Source organism: Martes martes, assembly GCF_963455335.1.
Source record: "Martes martes genome assembly, chromosome: 6".
Lineage (NCBI taxonomy): Eukaryota > Metazoa > Chordata > Mammalia > Carnivora > Mustelidae > Martes > Martes martes.
In genome coordinates, this window is record NC_137893.1 from 84263768 (window position 1) to 84286834 (window position 23067).

Genomic DNA, 23067 nt, shown 5'->3' on the forward strand with positions numbered 1-23067 from the left:
CCAGTCTCCCTGGAAGGCTGGGCAGGAAGCAAGAAGCCGCTGAGACGCAAGAGGCCGTGAGGGGGCAGCTCACTCCCGGAAGCAGGGAAGCAACACGAGGGGCCCCAGCCACTTCAGACTTCACTGCTCTCCACCAACTCCTTTAAATAATTTGTCTTTTCGAGGCACCTGGGTGGGTCAGTTGTTAAGCGTCTGCCTTCCACTCAGGTCATGATCCTGGGGTCCTGGGATCGAGCCCTGGCATCAGGATCCCAGCTCAGCAGGAATCCTCCTTCTCCCTCTCCCACTCCCCCTGCTTGTGTTCCCTCTCTAGCTGTGTCTCTCTCTAATAAATAAATACAATCTTAAAAAAGAAGAGAAGAATTTGTCTTTTCTCCTCTCCAGTTTCTCTCACGGGCATAGGATGCCTTCCTTCTGCAAACCCCTCCTTTAATTCGACTCAACTATAGCATGCATTAACTGAGCCCCGATGGTTTCCAAGTTCTGGGGATACGGAAACGGACAAGCCAGCTTCGTGGACTTTGGAGTCTGGGTTGATGTCCGGTTTCACTCCTTAAGCCTTTTTTGTTTTTGTTTTTGTTTTTGAAGATTTTATTTATTTATTTATTTATTTATTTGACAGACAGATCACAAGTAGGTAGAGAGGCAGGCAGAGAGAAAGGAAGGTATGCAGGCTCCCAGCTGAGCAGAGAGCCCGATGTGGGGCTCGATCCCAGGACCTTGGGATCATAACCTGAGCCAAAGGCAGAGAGCTTTTTTTGATCAGCGCAAGTTATTTAATTTCTCTTGGGTCTCGGTTTCTTCATCTTTATATATATATATATACATATATATTTTTAGGATTTTTAGTTACTTATTTGAGAGCGAGAGAGAGAGAGAGAGAGGGAGAGGGAGAAGCAGACTCCCTGTTGAGCAAGGAGCCCTATGTGGGTCTCAATCCCAGGACCCCAAGATTATGACCTGAACCCAAGGCATGGCTCAACCCCCTGAGCCACCCAGGCACTCCTCAGTTTCTTCACCTTTCAAATGAGACTACAGCAGGGAAAACAAAAGTGCTATTTTTAAAAAGCTGTGATATTCTCTTCTGCTGTGTAAGTAGGTGGTTCTTTTGTTTGGGAAGAGGGCTTGATGAGTCTTGGTAGGTGATTTTGGTGGAAAAAGGGGAGGTGCTATGGGCCCAGCCCTCTTGGGGAGCCAGGAGTTTAATGGAACTCTACTGCTTTGCATAACAAAGTAGGGGGGGGTAGGAGGCCCAGAAAGAGGAAAGGAGAGAAAGGCTAGAGGCTCTGAAGCCAAAGCATGCACAGTGGCTCAACGCAGTCTGCTATTACTGAAAGCACACTCCTGGGTGCCTGGGTGGCTCCTGCCTTCTGCCTTCAGATTCTGCCTTCAGCTCAGGTCATGATCTCAGGGTCCTGGAATTGAGCCCCACATCAGGCTCTCTGCTCAGCAGGGAGCCTGCTTCCCCACCCCACACCTGCCTCTCTGCCTACTTGTGATCTCTCTCTGTCAAATAAATAAAAATCTAAACAACAACAACAACAACAACAAAACACTCCTGCAGCCTTACCGACCTGAGGTGGGAGCTGAATGCTACCGCCCTTGTTCGTGGGGCCGGTGGACTAGGGTTCTCGCAGTCCTTCCTTATACCTGAACCTGCTTTACCATGTATGTGACTTCCCTGTCCCAGGGAGGGTTTGGGGCTTGGGATCTTTTCTGGGAACAGGGGGCGGGCAGTCTCATGGTGGACAGGGACCCAGGAGGGACCTACCTGATGCCCGAGAATGGCCAGTATCAATTCCAAAGCTTGTGATGCCCTCCCAAAAAGTTTTAGGTTATTTTCTGCCCCGAGTTGTCATGACTCCCAACTGACTCACAATCTTCTTAAAAATCAACACTGTCATGGTATGTTAGTGGCACTTGGAGGGGGATGAAGAAACAGGGGTGGTATCTGAGTGGGGTGGAGGGTTGAAATACTACCGTGAGTAGCCAAGGAGCCCAGGGCAAACAGTAAGAGCCCCATGAGGACAGAAAATGGTGTGAGACCCCCCACCAAGGGCCTGCTCTACACTAAGGACCCGTTTCCTTGCTCGGTGACAGAAGTCAGAATGGTGGCCACTTTTGTGGGGCACTGGTTAGGAGGGGCCTTCCGGGGTGCCAGAGATGTTCGCGATCTTGATCTGAGTGGTGCTGACGCAGGTGTGTGTGTGTGCGTGTGTTAATTAGACTGTACAGGTGAGGTCTGCACACTTTCTTTGGTGTGTATGTAATAGCTCTGTAAAAACACACAAAAGGTAGGGAACAACAGGCGTAACTCAATAAAGTTACAGAACAGTAATAAAGTTACAGAACAAGCTCTGTGCCCACCCACCCTTAGTCTCACCCTGCCCCCCGAAACCATGATTTTGCTTTCTGCCTCTATGGATTATTCTTCTCCTATGAATGGAGTCATAGAATGTATGGATTTTTGCATCTTTCACTGGGCATGATGTTTTTGAAGTTCATTCATGTTGGAGCATGTAAATAGTGCTTCTTTCCTCTTATGGCTGACTAGAATTCCCATGTGTGGGTATACGGTTCGTTAGTTAATGAATATTTGGGATGTTTCCACTTTTAGGCTATTACAAATAATGTTGCTATGAGCATTTTTCTACAAGTCTCTCTGCAGACATACAAATATTTTCATTTCTCGTGGTGGGTAGAAACCTAGATGTGAAATTGCTGGGTTGTACAGTAAACTTGCTGTGAGTCTAAACCACTTTCCAGAGTGGCGTTGCCATTTTACATTCCTGCCATCCATGCGTATGGGGCTGGTTTTCCCACAACCTCACTGAGACCTGTTATTGTCTGTCTTTTTGATGATAGTCTTAGTGTATATGAAGTGGTGTCTTATTGTGGTTTTGATTTGCATTTCCCTAATGATGATTCAGATATCTTCTTTGGTGAAATGTGTATTTCAAATCTTTTGTCCATTTTCAAACTGGATTGTTTGTCTTTTCACTATTTTTTATTCTTTTTTATTTTTTTTAAGATTTTGTTTATTTATTTGACACAGAGAGAGAGAGCACAAGTGGGCAGAGCGGCAGGCAGAGACAGAGGGAGAAGCAGGCTCCCTGCTGAGCAGAGCGCTCTGATGTGGGGCTGGATCCCAGGACCCTGGGATCACAACCTGAACAGAAGGCAAACACTTAACTGACTCAGCCACCCAGGTGCCCCTGTCTTTTTATTATTGCATTTTAGGAGTTATTCCTATATTTGGGATACCAATCCTTTGTTAAATGTATGATTTGCAAATATTTTCTATTAGTCTGTGGCTTGTCTTTTCATTTCTTTCTTTTTTTTTTTTTTAAGATTTTACTTATTTATTTGACAGATAGAGATCACAAGTAGGCAGAGAGGCAGGCAGAGAGAGAGAGAGAGAGAGGAGGAAGCAGGCTCCCTGCTAAGCAGAGAGCCCGATGTGGGACTTGATCCCAGGATCCTGAGATCATGACCTGAGCCGAAGGCAGAGGCTTTAACCCACTGAGCCACCCAGGCACCCCACATTTCTCTTTTTTTTTTTTTTAATTTTAAAGATCTTATTTATTTATTTGAGAGAGACCACAAGCAAAGGGGAGGGACAGAGGGAAAGGGAGAAGCAGACTCCCCAGTCAGCAGGGAGCCCCACAAGGGACTTGATCCCAGGATCCCGGTATCATGACCTGAGCCGAAGGCAGACGCTTAACTGACTGAGCCACCCAGGTGCCCCTTGTCTTTTCTTTTTTTTTTTTTTTAAGAACTTTTCTTAGGGGCACCTGGGTGGCTCAGTGGGTTGGGCCTCTGCCTTCGGCTCAGGTCATGATCTCAGGGTCCTGGGATCGAGCCCCACATTGAGCCCCGCATCGGGCTCTCCTCTCAGCAGGGAGCCTGCTTCCTCCTCTTTCTCTCTCTGCCTGCCTCTCTGCCTACTTGTGATCTCTCTGTGTCAAATAAATAAAATCTTAAAAAAAAAAGAACTTTTTAAAAAATTTACTTATTTGATAGACAGAGATCACAAGTAGGCAGAGAGGCAGGCAGAGAGAGAGAAGGGGAAGCAGGGTCCCCGCCGAGCAAGGAGCCCAACGCGGGACTCCATCCAAGGACCCTGAGATCATGACCACCGAGCCGAAGGCAGAGGCTTTAACCCACTGAGCCACACAGGGGCCCCTCATTATTTTGATGGTACCCTTTGAAGCACACATTTTTATGGACTTCTATTAAATGGAACTGAAATAAACTGCTATTGTGGTTAGGCCACTGTCATTTGGATTTTAGGTTACAAACGGAAAAATAACTGATACAAGGCTCTTTCCCTTCTCCAGGCAGGATGTCCCATGGGCCATGCATGCTACAGGAGCATGAAAGGGAAAGCACAGAATTCTCAGTGGGACACTGGGGAATGAAGCTTCTTGGGGTAGTCGGCAGTCAAATTAGGAGACAGACAGTTCTTCCTTTGGAATCTCATCTGTCAGCTATGTCTTTAGAGGGCTGATGCTCTCTCAGTCTGGCCAAACTTGGTACCTTCACCGGTTTTTAGAACAAAATCTATCAGTCTCTGTTTTTTGGGCAAAAAATGTCAGGGGTAGACTCCAAATGTTTTCCTAGGGAAGAACTCCCACTCACAGCACTCAGCTTCATGAGCCCTCGGTTGAATAGACTATTGTTCCCAAAAGTTGCTCTCTGGCTGGGCTGCCAACCTGGAAACCTCTCCCTGCTGCCCTAAAGCCTGGCTCCTTTTTTTGGTGGGGGAGCCCTTTCTGGGATCTCTCCCACTGGGACTTTGTTGAGCCCCCAGTCAGCTCCAGGTGCCACCACTGACTACTCCTTCCCACCCATTATGTCCAGGTCCTACTGCATGGATAATAAATCACTTTGTTCTGGCCACAGCTACCCAGAATGAGTGTGAGGCATCTTCCACCTGCCAGCCCCTCTGATATTTGAAGGAGATTCTCGGATTCCTGAGTATCTTTTCTTCTACCTTCCAAAGAGACCTTTACCGAATGCCGACCATGTATCATATCCTGGGCCAAGAGTTCCAACTCCACCAGGCCATTTAATCTTCATAGTAGTCTTTGGTATCAGTGGGATGGCGAGGGGAGGGATCCAAGACTCTGAGAGGATAAATAGCTGTTTAGGTCCCACAGGTGGCCGAGAATGAAGCCAGGTCAACTCAGGTCTGTCAGGCTTCAAAGGTCACCATCTTCTCTTGGCCACTGTAAGGACCTATTTAGCCAGAGAGACTCTATCTTGGGTAAATAGCCATTTTGTTGTTTGTGCAGTAAACTTAAATTGACTCTCTCCCCCAGAGAAACTTACTTAGAAGAAAGTCCAGGAAACCAGTAAAATGTAGTCGGCTAGTTCCTGATAACAGAGCCCAGAATACAAGGACGAGTCAGGCCAGATGGAGACATCTAATCAGTATGAAGTACTGTTTGAAACAGTGAGAAGGTCTTTCCCAAACCAAAATGACTCCATCTTGGGAAGGACGACAATCTTATTATTTACACTGAATATGTTAACTGACTAAGCCTTCCCAAAAAGTACTGTTTGTAACAGTTCCTGGTATGGGGTAATCTTAAATAACAAGTCATCAGACCGGATAGAACTAGCCAATCAGCAAGAGACACACAAACCCGGTGGGTTGAGATACCAAGATATGGGTTGCAGTTTTACCCAATAAAAGGTAGCCTGTAAGATTGGAGGGACTCCCTGGGGAACAGTGAAAGGTACTATATTCTTTCTTTCTTTCTTTCTTTCTTTCTTTCTTTCTTTCTTTTTTTAAAGATTTTTACTTATTTATTTGACAGAGACAACAGCGAGAGAGAGAACAGAAGCAGTGGGAGGGTGGGTGAGGGAGAACCAAGCTTCCCCATGAGCAGGGAGCCCGATGCGGGGCTCGATCCCAGGATCCTGGGATCATGACCTGAGCCGAAGGCAGACACCTAACCGACTGAGCCACCTAGGCGTCCCAGTACTATTTCTTGATTTTGGTGCTGGCTACACAGATGCATTCAGTTTGTGTGAATTTATTAACTGTAGATGTGCAATTTGTGCCCTTCTCCACATGAATGTTTCACCTCAAAAAAGAAGTTCAAAAAAGTTTGTCAGGGGTTGTGAGGGATTCAGAGGAAGGAAGCATCACAGAGCTTCCCTTTGGCTATGGTCAGTGGTCGGGGTGGGGGGTGGTGTCCTGTAGTAATCAAGGGACACTGTCTCGGTCTCAGTCTCAGGAAGCTTCCAGGCTATGGAATAGTACTGAGGTTAGTGGACTTCAGTACTAACCTTTCACTGTTCCCCGGGGAGTCCCTCCAGGAAACCCTTCCAGTCACGCCCTCTGCCCTGCGACAGTAACCACTCTCCTCTCAACAACAGAGGTTAGTTATGTCTGTTTCTGAATTTGATATAAATGGACTCACAAAGTGATATCTGTGTCTGACTTCTTTTGTTCAACATTAGTTTTATGTGAATCACTCCTATTGTTGAGTGTAGGAGTAGCTGGTTCAGTCTCATTCTGAGAAAATTTGGGAGGAGATGGAAATTAAATATCATGCACTTTGGAATTAGAGACATGGTCTTGAATCCTTGGCTCTATGACTTAAAAATAAGTCCTTGGGCAGCTCATTTAGCTTCAAGAGCTTTGGTTTCTTCCTCTGCAGGATGAGGAAGATATTTCTCTTGCATGGTAGCTGTTAGATTTATATTAACTATAATAACCAATGTGTATAAAGCACCTACCACAGTTACTGGCATATGGAAGGTACTCGAAAACAGTAGCATCATTATTTTTCTTTTTTTTTTTTAATTTTTTTTTTTATTTATTTGACAGACAGATCACAAGTAGGCAGAGAGGCAAGCAGAGAGAGAAGGGAGGAAGCAGGCTCCCCGCTGAGCAGAGAGCCCGATGCGGGGCTCGATCCCAGGACGCTGGGATCATGACCCGAGCCGAAGGCAGCGGCTTTAACCCACTGAGCCACCCAGGCGCCCCAGCATCATTATTTTTCAATGGCTTACTTGCTAAATGATCTCTGAGAAGGGAATAGAACCACGGTAGTTTCGAACTCCCAATGTCCACACCCACCCCTGTGCATGCACGTGGTGTGCACACACACAGAGTTCCACACCTGTGTGTACACTCTTGGACCTGTGTGTATGTGCAGATACTCCCACCGGCATGAGCAGTATGCAGATTTTTCCTTCCAGCAGCTTTTTCAAGAAAGACACACCAGATGGGACTGGGTCTGCTACATGACTGAGCAAGCCTCCACATCGGAAAGTCCTAATCACTGAATCCATCATGTGGCACAGCCCTGGCGAGGGCACAGCTCCTCGTCCTGCCCGATGGGCCATGGAGGAATGCGTCCTCCTCCAGAGCAGGGAACAGACATGGGCTGGCAGTTGCCAGGCAGTGGAGCCAAGAGAACAGATGGCAGCTGCACAGCCTCCTCCTAGCCCTGCTCCCTGGCTGCTGGGGAAGAAGCCCAGGTGGTCAGGATCCTGTGGATACCTCCGTCCCTCCCCCAGGCTAGCCTGTGCTCTTCCTCATAATGGGCTCTGCAATAACAGACCAGGCTTCGATCCTGTCCCCAGCTCACCACCTATTTGCTGTGTAACATCAGGCAGGATGAGTAGCCTCTCTGAGCGCCCTGAACAGAACCCTCACCTTTTCTTCTTCCTTTTTTTTTTTTTTTAAGATTTATTTATTTATTTATTTGGCAGAGAGATCACAAGTAGGCAGAGAGGCAGGCAGAGAGAGAGGGGGAAGCAGGATCCCCACCGAGCAGAGAGCCCGATGCAGGGCTCGATCCCAGGACCCTGAGATCATGACCTGAGCCGAAGGCAGAGGCTTAACCCACTGAGCCACCCAGGCATCCCCAAACCCTCACCTTCTAATCCCAACTGTAACCTTTTCTCTGCTCCCTAGCTCCTAATCAGAAGGCATCTAGCTTTCCTTGATTAATCACAGCCTTCAGAAGAAATCCCTGCATCATTTTACCAAATATCCTATCATATACCCCACCCAAACCGTCCCTAGCTATGGCAGACTCTGTAGACGTCTCCTCTGTATCCCCTGGGCCTTAACACTTTAGAGTGATCGCACTAATTTCCAAGGACCAGTCCCTGCACCTCTTTGCCTGTGGGCTTTCTCTGAAACCGGGGAAGGCTGCTCCGCCAGAAAAACGCAGGTTGAAGTGCAGTGAGCAGCCATCAGCTATGAACAGCAGTGGGTACATAAATACTCAGTCCCCTGAGCCCTCAGCTGGGAGAACTTTAAGGTGTGATTTTGCACAGTACTCCTAGGAGCTCTAGTCATTCCCAGCCAGAGCTGGCGTGACGACACACCATTTATTAGCCACTTTGTCATCCCTAGAAGTATTCTCTGCCTCCTGATCTCTGTCTCAGGGTCAGCTTTTGGTGAAGGATCCAGACTAAGACACCAGCCTTAGCCTTTCAGCCCCATCCCGGACAGCTACGTCTCTTTCCCCAATCCTACGTCTTTTTCCCTGAGCCACCAATTCTGCTTCCTCTGACTCCCTAGCCCCATTCCTCCAACTCTGTCTCCCTCCCCAATGTCATCCTAAATAGGAATTCTAATCCTTTTTTCCTAACCACTCACCCTTCCTCAAATATCCTGGGTTCTTCTCAATGGGTCAGTTCTCAGAGCCCAGCCTGCCCATGTGCGATACCATTCACTCCTGGAAATTACCTCTGCAAACTTGCACAAGTGACTTGATGAGAAGTTCAGGCCAGTCCCTGGGGGCTGACAGAGCTACAGGGCCACAGTGTCTGGCTGCTTTTCTACCTCTAGACAGAAAATCGGGAAGGCTGAGACATATGTCCTGGATGATTCATCCCAGGGAGCTCAGGGCTGGCTCAGGGGCTGAGCTGACTGATGGAGGCCTTGGCCATTTGCATCATGGCTGAGCCTGCCTGAGATGAGGTGGGGATGGGGTTCTCACTGCTTGCCCCTCATCTCCTGTGATTTCCTGTCATTTCCACTTTAATTCTCTCTTTACCTTCTTCTTTTTTTAACCTGTAAGTAGCAACTAGAGGCTTTAAGAAAAAAGTGCCATGTTGGCAATTCAAACATTAGCCAAGGTTAATTCACATAGTTACCCTTGCATTTTAGACTCTTCAAAGTCAAAAGCCTAGCTGCTGCTAAGACACAAACGAAGAAAAAATTTGCAGTACATATGACAAATGGTTAATATTCTTAATATCAACATTAATATCTCTACCTAAATAATATTAATATTAGTATCTTAACCTACATAAGAAAAAAATCTTTGTAGAAAAATGGACCAAGGATATAAACAGATAATACAAATGGATAATGCACACAAAAGTCGATCCAAATTCAAATTTGAATGGCATATATATCTATGAAAAAATTAAATAATCTGAACCTCATTTATAACCAAAAATGCAAATTAAAACATCCAATAGATGCTATTTTTTACCTTCTACATTGGCAGTGATTGCTATCCCAAGGCTACAGAGGTGTGGGGAAATCAGCCTTCTCATTCACTGTTGAAGGGAGTGTAAATTGGTACCTTTCTGGAGGTAGGTTTGGCCATACATAATGAATGTTAAATGGTATTGCAGTTCTTTTTCTAAAAAAATTATTTGAGGGGCGCCTGGGTGGCTCAGTGGGTTAAAGCCTCTGCCTTTGGCTCAGGTCATGATCCCAGGGTCCTGGGATGGAGCCCCACATTGGGCTTTCTGCTCAGCAGGCAGCCTGCTTCCCTTCCTCTCTCTGCCTGCCTCTCTGCCTACTTGTGATCTCGGTCTGTCAAATAAATAAATAAAATATTAAAAAAAAATAAAAATAAAACAAAAAAATTATTTGAGACCCTAAAAGGACAAACAAGCAAATGCTGACTGTAAAATTTTTTATAAATGTGGGGGGCTCCTGGGTGGCTCAGTCAGTTAAGCATCTGCTCTTGGTTCGGGTCATGATCTCAATGATCTCAGGGTCCTGGGATCAGCACTGCACCCACCTCAACCCCCCACAGTTGGGCTCCCTGCCCAGCAAGAAGTCTGCTTCTCCCTCTCCTTCTGCCCTTCCCTAAACCCCCTCGAGCCCTCTCTCTCTCAAATAAATAAATAAATAATCTTTAAAAATTTTATTAAAAAACGTGGAAAGCTGGCCATTACTGTCCTTTAAGACAGTCAGAAGAACTTTTTAAAAATTATTTATCTGAGAGAGAGAGAGAGAAAGAGTGTGCAAGCAAGGGGAGGAGCAGAGGGAGGGGGACAAGCAGACTTCACGTGGGGCTCAATCTCATGACCCTGAGATCATGACCAGAGCTGAAACCAAGAGTCAGAGGCCCCAAGGACTGAGCCAGCCAGGTACCCCTCAGAAAAACTTTTTAATTGCTTGCCTCCACCACTAGAGGATAAGCACCACTAGAGTAGGGAACCTTATGTCTCATTCACCACTATATCCTTAATGCCTAAAATAGTGCCTAACATAGTATGTGCTCAAAAAGTATCTGCTGAATGAATAAATGAATGAATGATAGGGTAAATGAATCAAAAGGAGATACACTAAAAGGTTTATCCATACAGTAGAGTGGTCACCAGTCATTAAAATAAATGAGTGATAGTAACAGTGAATGTTTATTGAGTTTGCACTATATGCTACATACTATGTTAAGATTTTCTTCCTGGATTATATAATTTAACCCTCACAGTAAACTTATGACAGAGGTAGACACTATTATGCAAAGCCTGGACTTTTCTCGCTGAACCATACAGAAACCTAACCCAAATTAGCTTAGGCCAAAAAAAAAAAAAAAGGCGGGGGGTGGGGTAGGGGAATTTATTGGTCCATGTAATTGAAAAGCCCAGACAGTTGTTCTGGCTTCAGTCTTGGATTCAAGGACTCAAATAAAGTCCTGATGACTTAGTCTTTCTTTCCCATCTCTCTTCTTTCTTTCTACTGTGTTGGCTTGATTCTCAGCCTGGCTCTGCATGGCCACATGGTGAGTCCCTCAGTAGTTTTGGGCTTACATATTCCCAAAGACATTTGATCTCAGACGGTGAAGCTGGAGAGTCAATTCATGGAGGGCTCTGGCTCTCCCAAAGCCAATCAGAATTCCTATGGCCAGAAGGCTAGGGCTCCCTGATTAAACCTATTATGTGTACATCTCTGAGAAGGCCTGGGAGCAGGAGAAGTAGAACCACCAAAGAGAAACTGGGCAGATGAAAAGCATAGACTGCTACAGATGCCGCCTGTAATAGGTGAGAAAACTGAGGCATAGGCAGGCTGAGTAACTTCCCTACAGTCTCAGAGCAGGTAGGTGGTAGAAGCCAGATTCAAACACAGGCATCTTGACTTTGGAGCCCATGATTTTAGTGTGATGGGTTAATATTCTGTGTCAATTTGATTGGGCCATGGAGTGCCCAGCTATGCAGTTAAACATCTAGGTGTGTCTCAGTTTTTTTCTGAATGAAATTAACATTTGAATCAGTGGCCTGAGTAAAGCAGATTTCCCTCCCAGTGTGGGCTGGCTCCATCCAACTTGTTAAAGGCCAGAGTAGATCAAAAGGCTGAGGAAGAAAAGAATTTGCTCTCTGCCTGATGGTTTTTAGCTGAACATCAGTCTTCTCTTATCTTCAGACTCAGACTGGAACTACTACCATTGACTCTCCTGCTTCTCCTGCCTCCACACTGGATCTTGGGACTTCTCAGCCTCCATAATTGCATGAGCCAATTCCTTAAAATAACTCTCATATATATATGTGTGTATATATATGTATACATATATATAAGAATAATATAAATAAATGGAAATAAACCTCATATATATGTTTATGCAGTTGACTTGAAAAATGCAGGGGCATTTATGAATGCTGACCCCTCCCTACAGAGTCAAAAATTTGCATATAACTTTTGACTCCCCCGAAACTTAAATACTCATAGCTTAGTATTGATTTACCAATAACATAAACAGTTGATTAACGCATATTTTGTGTGTTATATGTATTATATGCTGTATTCTTACAATAAAGTAAGCTAGAGGGACACCTGGGTAGTTCAGTCAGTTAAGCGTTTGCCTTCGGCTCAGGTCATGATTCCAGGGTCCTGGGATGGAGTCTGCATGCCTGCTTCTCCCTCTGCCTGCTGCTGTTCCTGCTTATCTGCTCTCTCTCTGACAAAGAAATAAAATCTTTAAAAAAAAGTAAGCTAGAGAAAAAAAATGCTGTTAAGAAAATCAGAAAGAGAAAATACATTTACAGTACAGTACTGTATTAAAAAAAGTCTTCGTATAAATGGACCCACATAGTTCAAACCTGTGTCAACTGTACTTTATAAAATATATATTTTATACACATATAAATATATCTATATATATATTTATGTAATATATAAATTATATAATAAATAATATATAATAAATATATAATATAAATATTTATATTGTCTATAAATGTATATATAAGATATGAAATATGAAACTAGGCACCCCTAGTTTCATATATATCTTTTTTTTTTTTTTTAATTTTATTGATTTACTTGACAGAGAGAGAGATCACAAGTAGGCAGAGAGAGAGGGGGAAGCAGGCTCTCTGCTCAGCAGGGATGCTGAGGCAGATGCGGGGCTCGATCCCAGGACCCTGAGATCACGACCCGAGCCGAAGGCAGTGGCTTAATCCACTGAGCCACCCAGATGCCCCTCATATATATCTTTTTTAAAATTAATTAATTTATTTATTTTAAAAAATTAACATGTATTAGGGGCACCTGGGTGGCTCAGTTGGTTGAGCGACTGCCTTCAGCTTGGGTCATGATCCCGGGATCCTGGGATCGAGCCTCGAGTTGGGCTCCCCGCTCGATGAGGAGCCTGCTTCTCCCTCTCCCACTCTCCTGCTTGTGTTCCCTCTCTCGCTCTCTCTGTCAAAAAATAAATAAAATCTTAAAAAAAATTAACATATATTATTGGTTTCAGAAGTATAGGTCTGTGATTCATCAGTCTTATACAATATCCAGTGCTCTTTACATCACATGTCCTCCTTAATGTCCATCACCGAGTTACCCTCTCCCTCCACCCTCTCCCATCCAGCAATCCTCAGGTTGTATCTCTCTTTTTTTTTTTAAATGTAGGCTCCATACCCAGTATGGAGCCCAACGCAGGGCTTGAACTCACGACCCTGAGATCAAGACCTGAGCTGAGATCAAGAGTCAGACACTTAACCAACTGAGCCCAGTAGAATATGTCTATATCCTATATATCTCCAGAGAACCCTAATAATTTAGCTATGGACAATATTGCAAAGCTACATGCATGGACGTGGAAGATGTTCATGACATACTTTTCACTTAAAAATAATCAGTTAGAGTATACTCTGTGTTCCATGACCCCATTTATCTAACAGCATATAAATGAAAAGCCTGGAAGGCTATACAAGAAACTGTTAACAAAGAATCTTTCTAGGGAGTGATATTAGGGAGGACTTTCGCTTTCTCATTATTTGAATTTTTTTTTTCGCCACAAAGATCAAGTATTTCTGGGAAAAACAGTATTTCCATTCTTGAAAAGAAATTTAAAAGTCAGTAAAATCAAATTTCACACCGAGATGGGTGTGAGCAGCCGGGAAATCAGCAATTGCTTCATGAACACGGGAACACGAAACGTGAAATGGCAGCATTCTCTCCTCCCCGCCCCTCTCTTCTCCATTGCACTCTTCATCTTATTTAATTTATTTTTAGTTTCCTGAGAAGGGCTGGAGATGGTATGCTTGGTTGCTCTTCTTTTCCCTTGGCTCTGAGAGTTTATCCATGCCAAGTGGACCGTAAGTGACTAAAAAAAATCAACTGCACATCAGAAAACTCAAGGGCCAGAAGGAAGCTTAGGGACAGTCTAGTTCAGTGACCTAAAAAAAAAAAAAAAAAAAAAGTTTTTCCCCCCTTTGAAAAACCAAACTCAACCGTGGGAGGAGAGCAGAAACCAGAATTCTTGCTCTCTGAGAACGTGGTTTGAAAGACACTCATCTAATCAAACCCTATCATTTTGCAGAAAGGTCTCAGACTTTCTGCTCTTGGCCAGCTATATCACACATTCTTAAGCCTACACAGGTGACTTGGATTGCATCTTTTCTGGACTTCCAGAGGCTGAGCACTTCCTGAATTAGGCAAGCAGTACACGTTGTGACTGGGGAAGGTCGCTGCCTCCTATGCAGGTGAGAGATGCCCCATTTTCTCTTTCCTAGCAGCCCAAGGCCCTTTTCTTTTTTAGGATTATTAAAACTGGCCCCCCACTCTCCCTAGGGTCCAGAGCGTTATAGGAGTCTCTGCTCCCAGGAGTGGGTCTGGGACAAGGAACATAAATAAGAAAGAGGAAGTGAGGTAAAGAACTCAGTGGCAAGGCAGGAAGTCTTTGTTAAACTCACAGAATTAGGGTTGGGATTAGGTCTGAAATCTAGGATTAACTTTTACAGATAATGTTAGGGTTAGAATGAAGATGGGAGCTAGATTTTGGATTGGGCATTGGGACTAACACCAGGGTAGAATGAATTATAATGGTGGAAAGGTTTGAACTGGGAGTTAGAGTTGTGGGTTAAGAATTATAATCTGAGTTGGAAGACTATCTGCTCCCTCTCAGGTCTCTACAGGTGTTTCCATTTTGGCCATCTCTTGCAGGGATAGGGTCTTTGGACTCAGTAGTACCAAGAAAGCAGCCCTTGTGAGCCCCTGCCCTTGAGTCACACCTGGCTATTTCCCACACAACCTCAGTTGCTACTTCAAGAGCTCTGGCTGCCGAAGCATTAATATTACTGAGCACGTAGATGGCTCCTTTTAGGCCAACGGTGATTGCAAACTACCCCCAAGAGTCACATCACAGGTTCATCTGGAACATAATCTACACTAGGAAATCGTCAAGACAATTATGACAAAAGCACTTCTGCCAATTACCCCCACACTTTGGTCCCCTAATTTGATGATGCCCTGAAATTTTATGTCCTCTCTGAGCTTTCAGCCAACTAAGTGGGCATGTTATAGGACCTGGTTCAAGGGCTCTTCTGATAGAAACCTTGGGAACAAAGAGTGAAATTTTGTTGGCTAGGCACATCCTAAGAGAAAGCAGATGAACACTGGGTCTCATTTCGTACAGCTCAGTGAAAAGGCTCACAGTGAGTTTCAGTGTCTTCTAGGGAAGGTGAGTGTGATAGACTATTCCCCAGGATACTCTCAATAGCGTGCCAATTCATATATGGGAAATTGTTTTCATTCAACAAATATTTATTGTCTACCAAATGTGTCCTGGGCATTATATGCGGGCATTGTTTGTGGTGAGCAAAACAGATGTGATCTTTGGAGAGAAAACACACAAATAAGTATTTAATTATAAACCGTGATAGGTTCTACAAAGGAAGATAAAATGGGGCAACATAATCTTAATTGGGCCTGGGGATCAGTGAAAGCTTTTTTGAAGGAATGCCATTTAATTTTAGGTGTGAAATAGTTTAAGTAGGAATTAGTTTGTTGGAAAATTCTTGAACATCTCCACTGTTCTTTATGCTTTTTGATTTTTTTTTTAAGATTTTATTTATTTATTTGACAGAGATCACAAGTAGGCAGAGAGAGAGAGGAAGGGAAGCAGGCTTCCTGCTGAGCAGAGAGCCTGATGCGGGGCGCGTTCCCAGGACTCTGGGATCATGACCTGAGCCGAAGGCAGAGGCTTTAACCCACTGAGCCACCCAGGCGCCCCTGCTTTTTGATTTTTAGGTTGCAGTTGATTCCTTCATTGGTCTCTGGTAGATACCTTTTGGAATCTTTGCCAAGAACATTCCTGACCTTCTTTGAGAGCCACAAGCTACAAGGATGGGCCTCTGGCAGTCCTGTATGTATTACAAAACAAAGAATCTTGACAGGCTCAAAGCAACTTTATGAAGAATAGGCAACCTGACATAAATTTGACCAGTCAGGTTCTTTCCCCTGAAAACTGGGATTCATAGATAGCTGATTAAATTCTGCTGGTTCTTGAAGTGAGGCAAGGCAAATGTGGACAGTCATGTTCCACTGTGTTTCCAGAGAAGCAGTGAAAGCAGGTCTGCAGAGTAAGATGGAAGAACATGTGACCAGAGAGAAAGAGATAATGAGGGACTAACTACTTGGTTTCTGTTAGTCTTGTAGACCCCTCTTCCAGTCTTTCATGAGATTTTTTTGCTCTCTGTGTCCTTGGGTTCTTTAAGATTATTTTCTTCCATAAGTTATTAATTAATTCATTAATTTTGGCGTGAAGTTTCAGTGGTTTCTGTTTCTTGCAGATGAAAGAGGCTTGACTCAGAGTGGCTTCTTATCAGATGAGCTCTTCCATGCAGCAAATATGGATTGAGTTAGCTTCAGTCTCACAGAGACTGGTGGATCCCACAGGTACACAGATAAAGAACAAATATAGTGGCATATATGGAAATAAAATAGCATTCGGTAATAAAATTAATCTAGGTACTACCCTCTGAAGGGTCTTATATTCCTGCTGGGTCAAGGGTATTCAGCAGCTCTAAGAGCCAAACCTTTTAGAGCTAGGTTTTGTGACAAGAGACAAGCATGTATATTTCTTGGTCCTATAATGGAGATTACGTGGGCAAAGGAAGGAAGGAAGGAGGGACCAATTCTGCCTTGTCAGAGTTTGGAAGGCACTGAAGAGATACCATATGCCTGAAAGGGCAGTAGGAGTGTCCTAGGCAAGAGAGCAGTGGGGCAGAGGGGAATAGGAGGGACATGGTCTTAGAAAATTTTGTGCACATACTGGGTACTTGGTAAATGCTTGTTAAAAATGAATACCTGGGAAACAGACAGGTAGGCAAGCAGTTTGTAAGATGACAAACAGTCACAGTTTATACTAAATTTTCCTTTTGGTTTTAGGGTTTCCTTTTCCAAATATAAAAGATCATCAAGACGCCAATAGAGAGAGAGTCCCACTTAATCTCGGTCTGTTACACTCAAAGGCTGTAAGTCTTTCATGAATGTGGCAATTTTATGTCCGCTGAAGTAAAGATTTAAGGGCAATATGAGTCCAGTGAAAGCTAGGTGTGCTGTATGGTCTCATCCATTCTATGGACTTTGACAGAAATATTTATTGAAGGCTTTGAAAGTCCATAAAGTTGAAACGCAGTAGTAGGAAAACCAGCACTCTCATTTGGGAGTGCGTTAGTTGTAAATGACTTGACTTTTGTAATCACTTGTTTTTATCAACAGCATCTTTAAGAGGATGCTAAGCAAAATGTGATCTTTGCTCTTTAGAGGCCAAAAGAAGTGTCATAAATGTTAACAAATCCACCGATCAAGCACAAATATAATGGTGGATACAGAAATAAAATAGCAACATTTGGTAATATTAATCTAGGTAATACCCTCTGAAGGTCTCATATTCCCACCAAGCTGAGGGTACACAGCAGCTTTTTCTAAGGGCCAGGAAGTCTTTCTGCAAGTAGCAGGGACCTAGAATTTCGCCCACAGGGTCTCAGCTGTGGGTCACCTCTTCAAAAGATATGGTGCAAGTTTCCTCCACTGTGACATTTGTCACCAACAATCGCACTCCGCTCACGATTGGCTGGAACTCAGAATGAGCTCAAGATCAAAAACATGGGAGTGTTAAAGGCTTATTTAGTGGCTCAAACTTCTTTGGTTACATCAATTTTCATCACTGATTCGGCCATAGCTCCCTTTCAAAAACCAAACATGTCCACTCTAGAAAAACAGAGGTTTTCCTAGCCGAGTAATAGGGAGTGCACTTGCATCTGAGGCTGGGGGCACCTATGAGGGAGGAGGGGCGCGGAACTTGACTGAGACACTACCCGCCCCCCACTTCCTGGTGCGGGGGTGGAGAGGGACATTTCCCATAAGTTCGTTTAGGCCAAGGGGAGAGCTGTTCTCCGGGTGGAAGTTGAAGGCTGGATCGGGTGTGGGGGGATTGGCAGTTAGTGGAGAAATGGTCTCGGGCATCGCCCAGAACCCGCAGCAGCCGGTTCCAAAACCTCCCCATAGATGGAAGACCCCCCGCAACGCCGGGTAAAGCGAGACCCACTTCCGGGTTTGGAAGCACTCCCTCCTGGCCCCTCCCAGTACCCGGTTACGGGGTCTCCGGGCGCATGCGCAGCACTCGTCCGCCGCTCTGGGACTGGCCCGACTTACCCTAAACAACTATTCTGCTCCTCCCCCTCCCGCTTGGGGCGTACCATTCGCGTTTGGGGGGAGGTAACGCGCCACAGAGTACTCAGAAGCCTGCTCCCCTTCTTCAGACGGGGGAAGGTAAGTTTGCCTCAGATTTCAAAAGTTCCAAGAATACGAGAGCCTCAGAGGCCTGTCGCTGAGTGATAACCCAACGCTCTCGGCTCTGCCCACAGTCCAGTACTCTTCCTTTGAGGCGCTGAACAAAGTGGCACGCCCGGATCCCAGCTGATCAGCTGCTGGGCTTTGGCGGCGGCTCCCCCGGGCGAGACCATTGTGACTCCTTAGAAGGGGTGTCTGAGGAGGGGAGGGGGCGGAGCGGCCATTGTCCGGTCAGCGCAGCCTCCGGGGGAGGGGAGAGTGACGGAGCGAGCGGGGCCCGGGGCTTCACAGCGGCCGCTGCTACGCCAGAGCCGGGGGGGGGGGGGGGGGCTCAGGTCCGTCCCAGCGCCGCCGCACGGCACATCGCTCTGGCCGCGAGCGGCGGTGGGAGCTGCCGAGGGCGCCGGGTCTTCCCTCCTCCCCCGCGGTCCTCAGTTCACCCGTACGCCCCTCCTCCTCAGCTCCCCTCCTTCTCCTCTCCGCGCCTCCCCCGGCCCCCCCGTCTCTGCAGGCTGAGTGGTGCGGCCCGCCTCCAGCTGACCGGCCTGGAATCCCGGCTCGGAGCCCCGGACTCGCGCCCGCCCGCGCTCCCGCTCCCTCCCCCTCCCCCCGCCCCGAGCCCCCCGACGCCGCCGCCGTCGTCGCCGCCGCCGCCGCCTCCTCCTCCTTCGAGCGGGGCCCAGGCCCAGCCGCCGCCACCGCAGCCGCCGCGGAGCTCCGCCGCCGCCGAGCACCATGGGAGACGCCGGGAGCGAGCGCAGCAAAGCGCCCAGCCTGCCGCCTCGCTGTCCCTGCGGCTTCTGGGGGTAAGTGTCCGGCCGGGTGGGGGCGGTGGCGGGGGCCCGGGGCGCGGGCGCGGGGGCCGCCTGGACAGGCCTAGGGGCCGCGGGAGGCCGGAACCTTGGGGGCTGGGCCCTAGCCGGGCCTACTGGGAGCGGGCAGGGGCCGCGTCTCGGGGAGGGGCGCTGGGTGGGGAGCTGGAGGTGGGCAGAGAAGGCCCTGCCCGTGGTGCACTGCCACCCTCTGGGACTCTCCTGCCTGAGGTTTGGGCCATCAGGGACCTACCTGGCTACGGGTGAGGGGGGCAGGGCAGCAGGGAGGGATGAGGGGGCGGTGTTGGCACCTCCGGGTGGAGCTGGGGTGCCCCTTTCCCTTGGCATGTGGAGGCCAGCCCTCCCTCCCCGGCTTGGTATGAGTTGGTGCCCAGGCACCAGAAGGGTATTTCCTCTGACTTTTTCACCCCCCCCCCACCCCGTCCCCCGGAGACTTGCATCATCACTTCCTAAATTATATCCCAGTGCCCTATTTGCTTTTAGGAAGCTGTTCATACGTCACCCATTTAAAAAAATCCAGCCCGGAATCCAGGCTGGGGTAAAGTTATAAGACTGTGGAGGTCTCACCTTTATTTAAAACACGTTTTAGAAGATCTGTAAAATTTTCTTGACTAAAAAAAAGATAAAACTCAAGTCAGCCTGGCTTGGGAACGTGAGAGCCAGTTTGCTCAATTGGTTCAAATTCCTTTCTCTCCCCCCTCCTTTTTTTAAATGATAAAAATATTCACATTGGCCAGCCTGCATTATTATTTGGCCATCCTGTGTTAGAGTGAAAAAATATGAGGTGGGAAATCAACTTTTCCACATATAGTTAGATCTTAAATTCTCCTTGTAATGCTTGGAGTTTGGTGAATTATCACCCCTCTTACCTAACAGGTGCCTCCATCCTACCTTATGATTCTAATTGTATTATAAGGAAACTGGGGACTGAAGGGTTTTTGTGATTGGGCCCTTTTTTCTTTTCTTCTTTTTTAAAATTTTCCTAGGACCTAGTATATTTCAAGGTGTATAGAAGCAGTAAGGAAACGTTTATATTTCTGGTGAGAACGTCTTGGGAAGATGTATTTGAGTATTTTATTTTTTCTACCTCCCAGATGTTAGGAATGATTGAGGTACAAATTACGTCTGATTTGGGGGAGTGCAGAGAAAGATTAGAAAGTGGATCTTAATGTAGTTTTCTGTGGAATTTGTCAGATTCAAAGTTTGCAACAAAGAGATTCTCATTTTCTCATCTTCACCTTTTCTTAAAAAATTTCCTGGTGGAAAGATGTTAGTCAAAGATAAGTTATGATATTACCAAAAGTTCTGAAGATGTGAAAATATTTTAGGTTTTATAGTCTTCCTAATAATTGGGTTGTCTGCTAAGGGCTTTCATAGGCCATCTAATTCCCAGAAATCTTAGGAGGTAGAGCCATTATCTCTTTATAGATGCGGAAGTTGAGGCTTAAGAGGGTGGATAACTTGCCCCTTGCTTACAGGGAGTTTAGGGTGGAGCTGGGAGCTCTTGAGAGCGCTTACTACCATCACCTTTATGACATCAATCTGCTGCCTTGGAAAAATCTGGTGTCACAAGCCTCTGATTGTAACTCATAAGACATTGGCTCAAAGAAAGTAGCTGCCAATGGCAACTAATGCCCAGGATGTATCAGAGGCTTGTTTCCTGGCAACATGTTTATGTCCTTGGGACCATTATCATGAGTGGAACCCTTATTGAAAGACTCAAAGCAAGATGTAGAAACTAAGGAAATGGAATATCCTTTTACTTTTAGCCAGCAGAGTTCTGAATAATGCCAAGAAAGTTTGATAGTTGCAGAGAGCAGTGGTTAAGCTGATACCATATCTGACCTATAAGCAATCAGGCCTGCTTTTTTGATACTTTCAGTTTGGCCCTTTTTATGAACTGCAGTTTGCCTAATAGCAGTTGTGAGCACAAAACTAATATTTTTATGTTGAAAAGGGTTCTTTTTTAATGTGGAATGAATGCTTTAAACCTTTCTGAAGGAGTTTGTAGGTAGCTGTGTAGTTTGCATTTGATACCCAAGTGTAATGATATTGGTGCCTAGTTTCATCACAACTGGCTTTGAACAAACATGTGTCCCTTATTGTATGGGTCGCATTCATACTGTGTTCATTAAACTTGATTACATTCAACAGATAATTGAGTGTCTCTGATATAATGGTGGGCAAGGGGGCACTGGCTCCATCCTCTGGGGGCAGAGGGCATACTGAAGTAAAGGGATAGAATAAAGTATGTTAGGATTGGTATAGGGTGCGATGGGAGGGGTACTTACCCTTCTTGAGGTGGAGATAGTGGAAGGTAGCCTGAAGGGATTGACACTGCCTAGGCCTGTAGGAAAGGGTAGGAGCATGGAGATAGAGGAGTTTATTTCAGGTGCAGGGAATAGCATGGGAGAAGGCCTGGATGTGAGGGAGAGCACTCCACATTTGAGGAACCAAAAGTTCTTTGGGGTTGATTGGTAGACTGTGAGGGGGGATTCACCAGAGATGATGAGAGTAATTGGTGATACAGGACTCTATAGATAATGCCTAGGTCTTTGGACTTTTATCTTGAGTTTGTTAAGGAACTGTGGAAGAACCTTGAGTGACGTGATTTTCTTTAATGTGAAAGATTGGATGATGTTGAGAGTGGCCTGGGTGTGTGGGTATGATTGTGTGTATGAATGTGATGTATTTTTGTTCGTGGGATGTTGCCAGAGGTACAGAAGGCGTGTCAGGAGGAGTAACCCAGAGTAGGGATGATTGTGGTAGCCAGGGAGAATGGAGAGAAGTAGGTAGCAGTGAAAGCCATTCAGGAGGTATCTTTTGCCTTTTCCTTTGATGAAAATGAAGGTGAGTGTGTTATCTGCAAAGTTCAGTCAGCATTGCATTCAATGGAAGCCATAGGTTTATGAAGTCAGCTAGCCACGGCCCACACCCAGTCCCTTGCAGAGGAGCCTCTCAGAATGTTCTGGCGCCAGTAGACTACAGGTAGTTCCTTAGGATTGCTGCTTTTCTGTAGTGAATTAGGCGGCTGGACTTAACTGTTCAGTTGGGGCACCAGTCAGTAGGGCTTGGTTAGATAGGAGAGCTGTGAGGTCTTGCTTATGGGAATGCAATTAGAAAGTGGAATGACAGGCAAGTGTATTGAGTGCTTGAACAAGTAAAGTTTGTGTGCAGGTAATTAAGTTTTTTTTTTAAGATTTTATTTATTAATTTGACAGAGATCATAAATAGGCAGAGAGAGAGGGGAAAGCAGGCTCCCTGCTGAGCAGAGACCCCCCCGATGCGGAGCTCTATCCCATGACCCTGAGACTATGACCTGAGCTGAAGGCAGAGGCTTAACCCACTGAGCCACCCAGGTGCCCCAGTAATTAAGTTAGCATTTTATAGAGACCATCTCTCCACTGGGAGAGATTTCCAAGCTGTCTTGGAAATTGTTGAAGATTTACCTCTTTAAAAAAGTTGGAAGGTGTTTGCATGGTGTATACAGTGCTTTTAGAGTTAATGATCATAGTTTTTTCTCTGAGATACGTACTTAAAACTTTTAGTGAAATGTGAGTATATTCTTGGCTCATTTTTAGGCATTTTGTAGTCATGCGAAAAACATGTTAGTTTGTATTTAGTCAACTCTGAGTGAAATATATATATTTTTTAGTTGGAATGTACTCATACACAAAAGCACTGTGAAACTATTCAGATATAAGTGCTATTAGTGGAAGCTACATTTTAAATTGTTTAGACATTTAAAATGTACTGACACATGTAAATACATAGGCATTTTCAAAAGTTGTTGAAAGATCAGACAATATTCTAAAAAAGAGGAAGAAGACTAATATATATATACTTAATATATTAAGTATATTGCAGGGTAATAAAAAAGGATAATAAGGATGGGGAAGGATGGACTTTTTTCCCCCCTACTTTTTACATATTCAGTAT

At 45.5% G+C, this 23067-nt stretch overlaps 1 protein-coding gene across 1 annotated transcript in view; it reads left to right on the forward strand.

Annotated features, from left to right (window-relative positions):
• The first annotated feature begins 18134 nt into the window (after positions 1–18134).
• ZFAND3 (zinc finger AN1-type containing 3) overlaps positions 18135–23067 on the forward strand; it is a 343385-nt gene continuing 338452 nt past the window's right edge. Inside the window, exons 1-2 of the mRNA XM_080806280.1 lie at positions 18135–18274; positions 18807–19101. Coding sequence (XP_080662406.1) covers positions 19031–19101 — 71 coding nt within the window. The 5' untranslated portion in view covers positions 18135–18274; positions 18807–19030. The remainder of the gene's footprint in view (positions 18275–18806; positions 19102–23067) is intronic.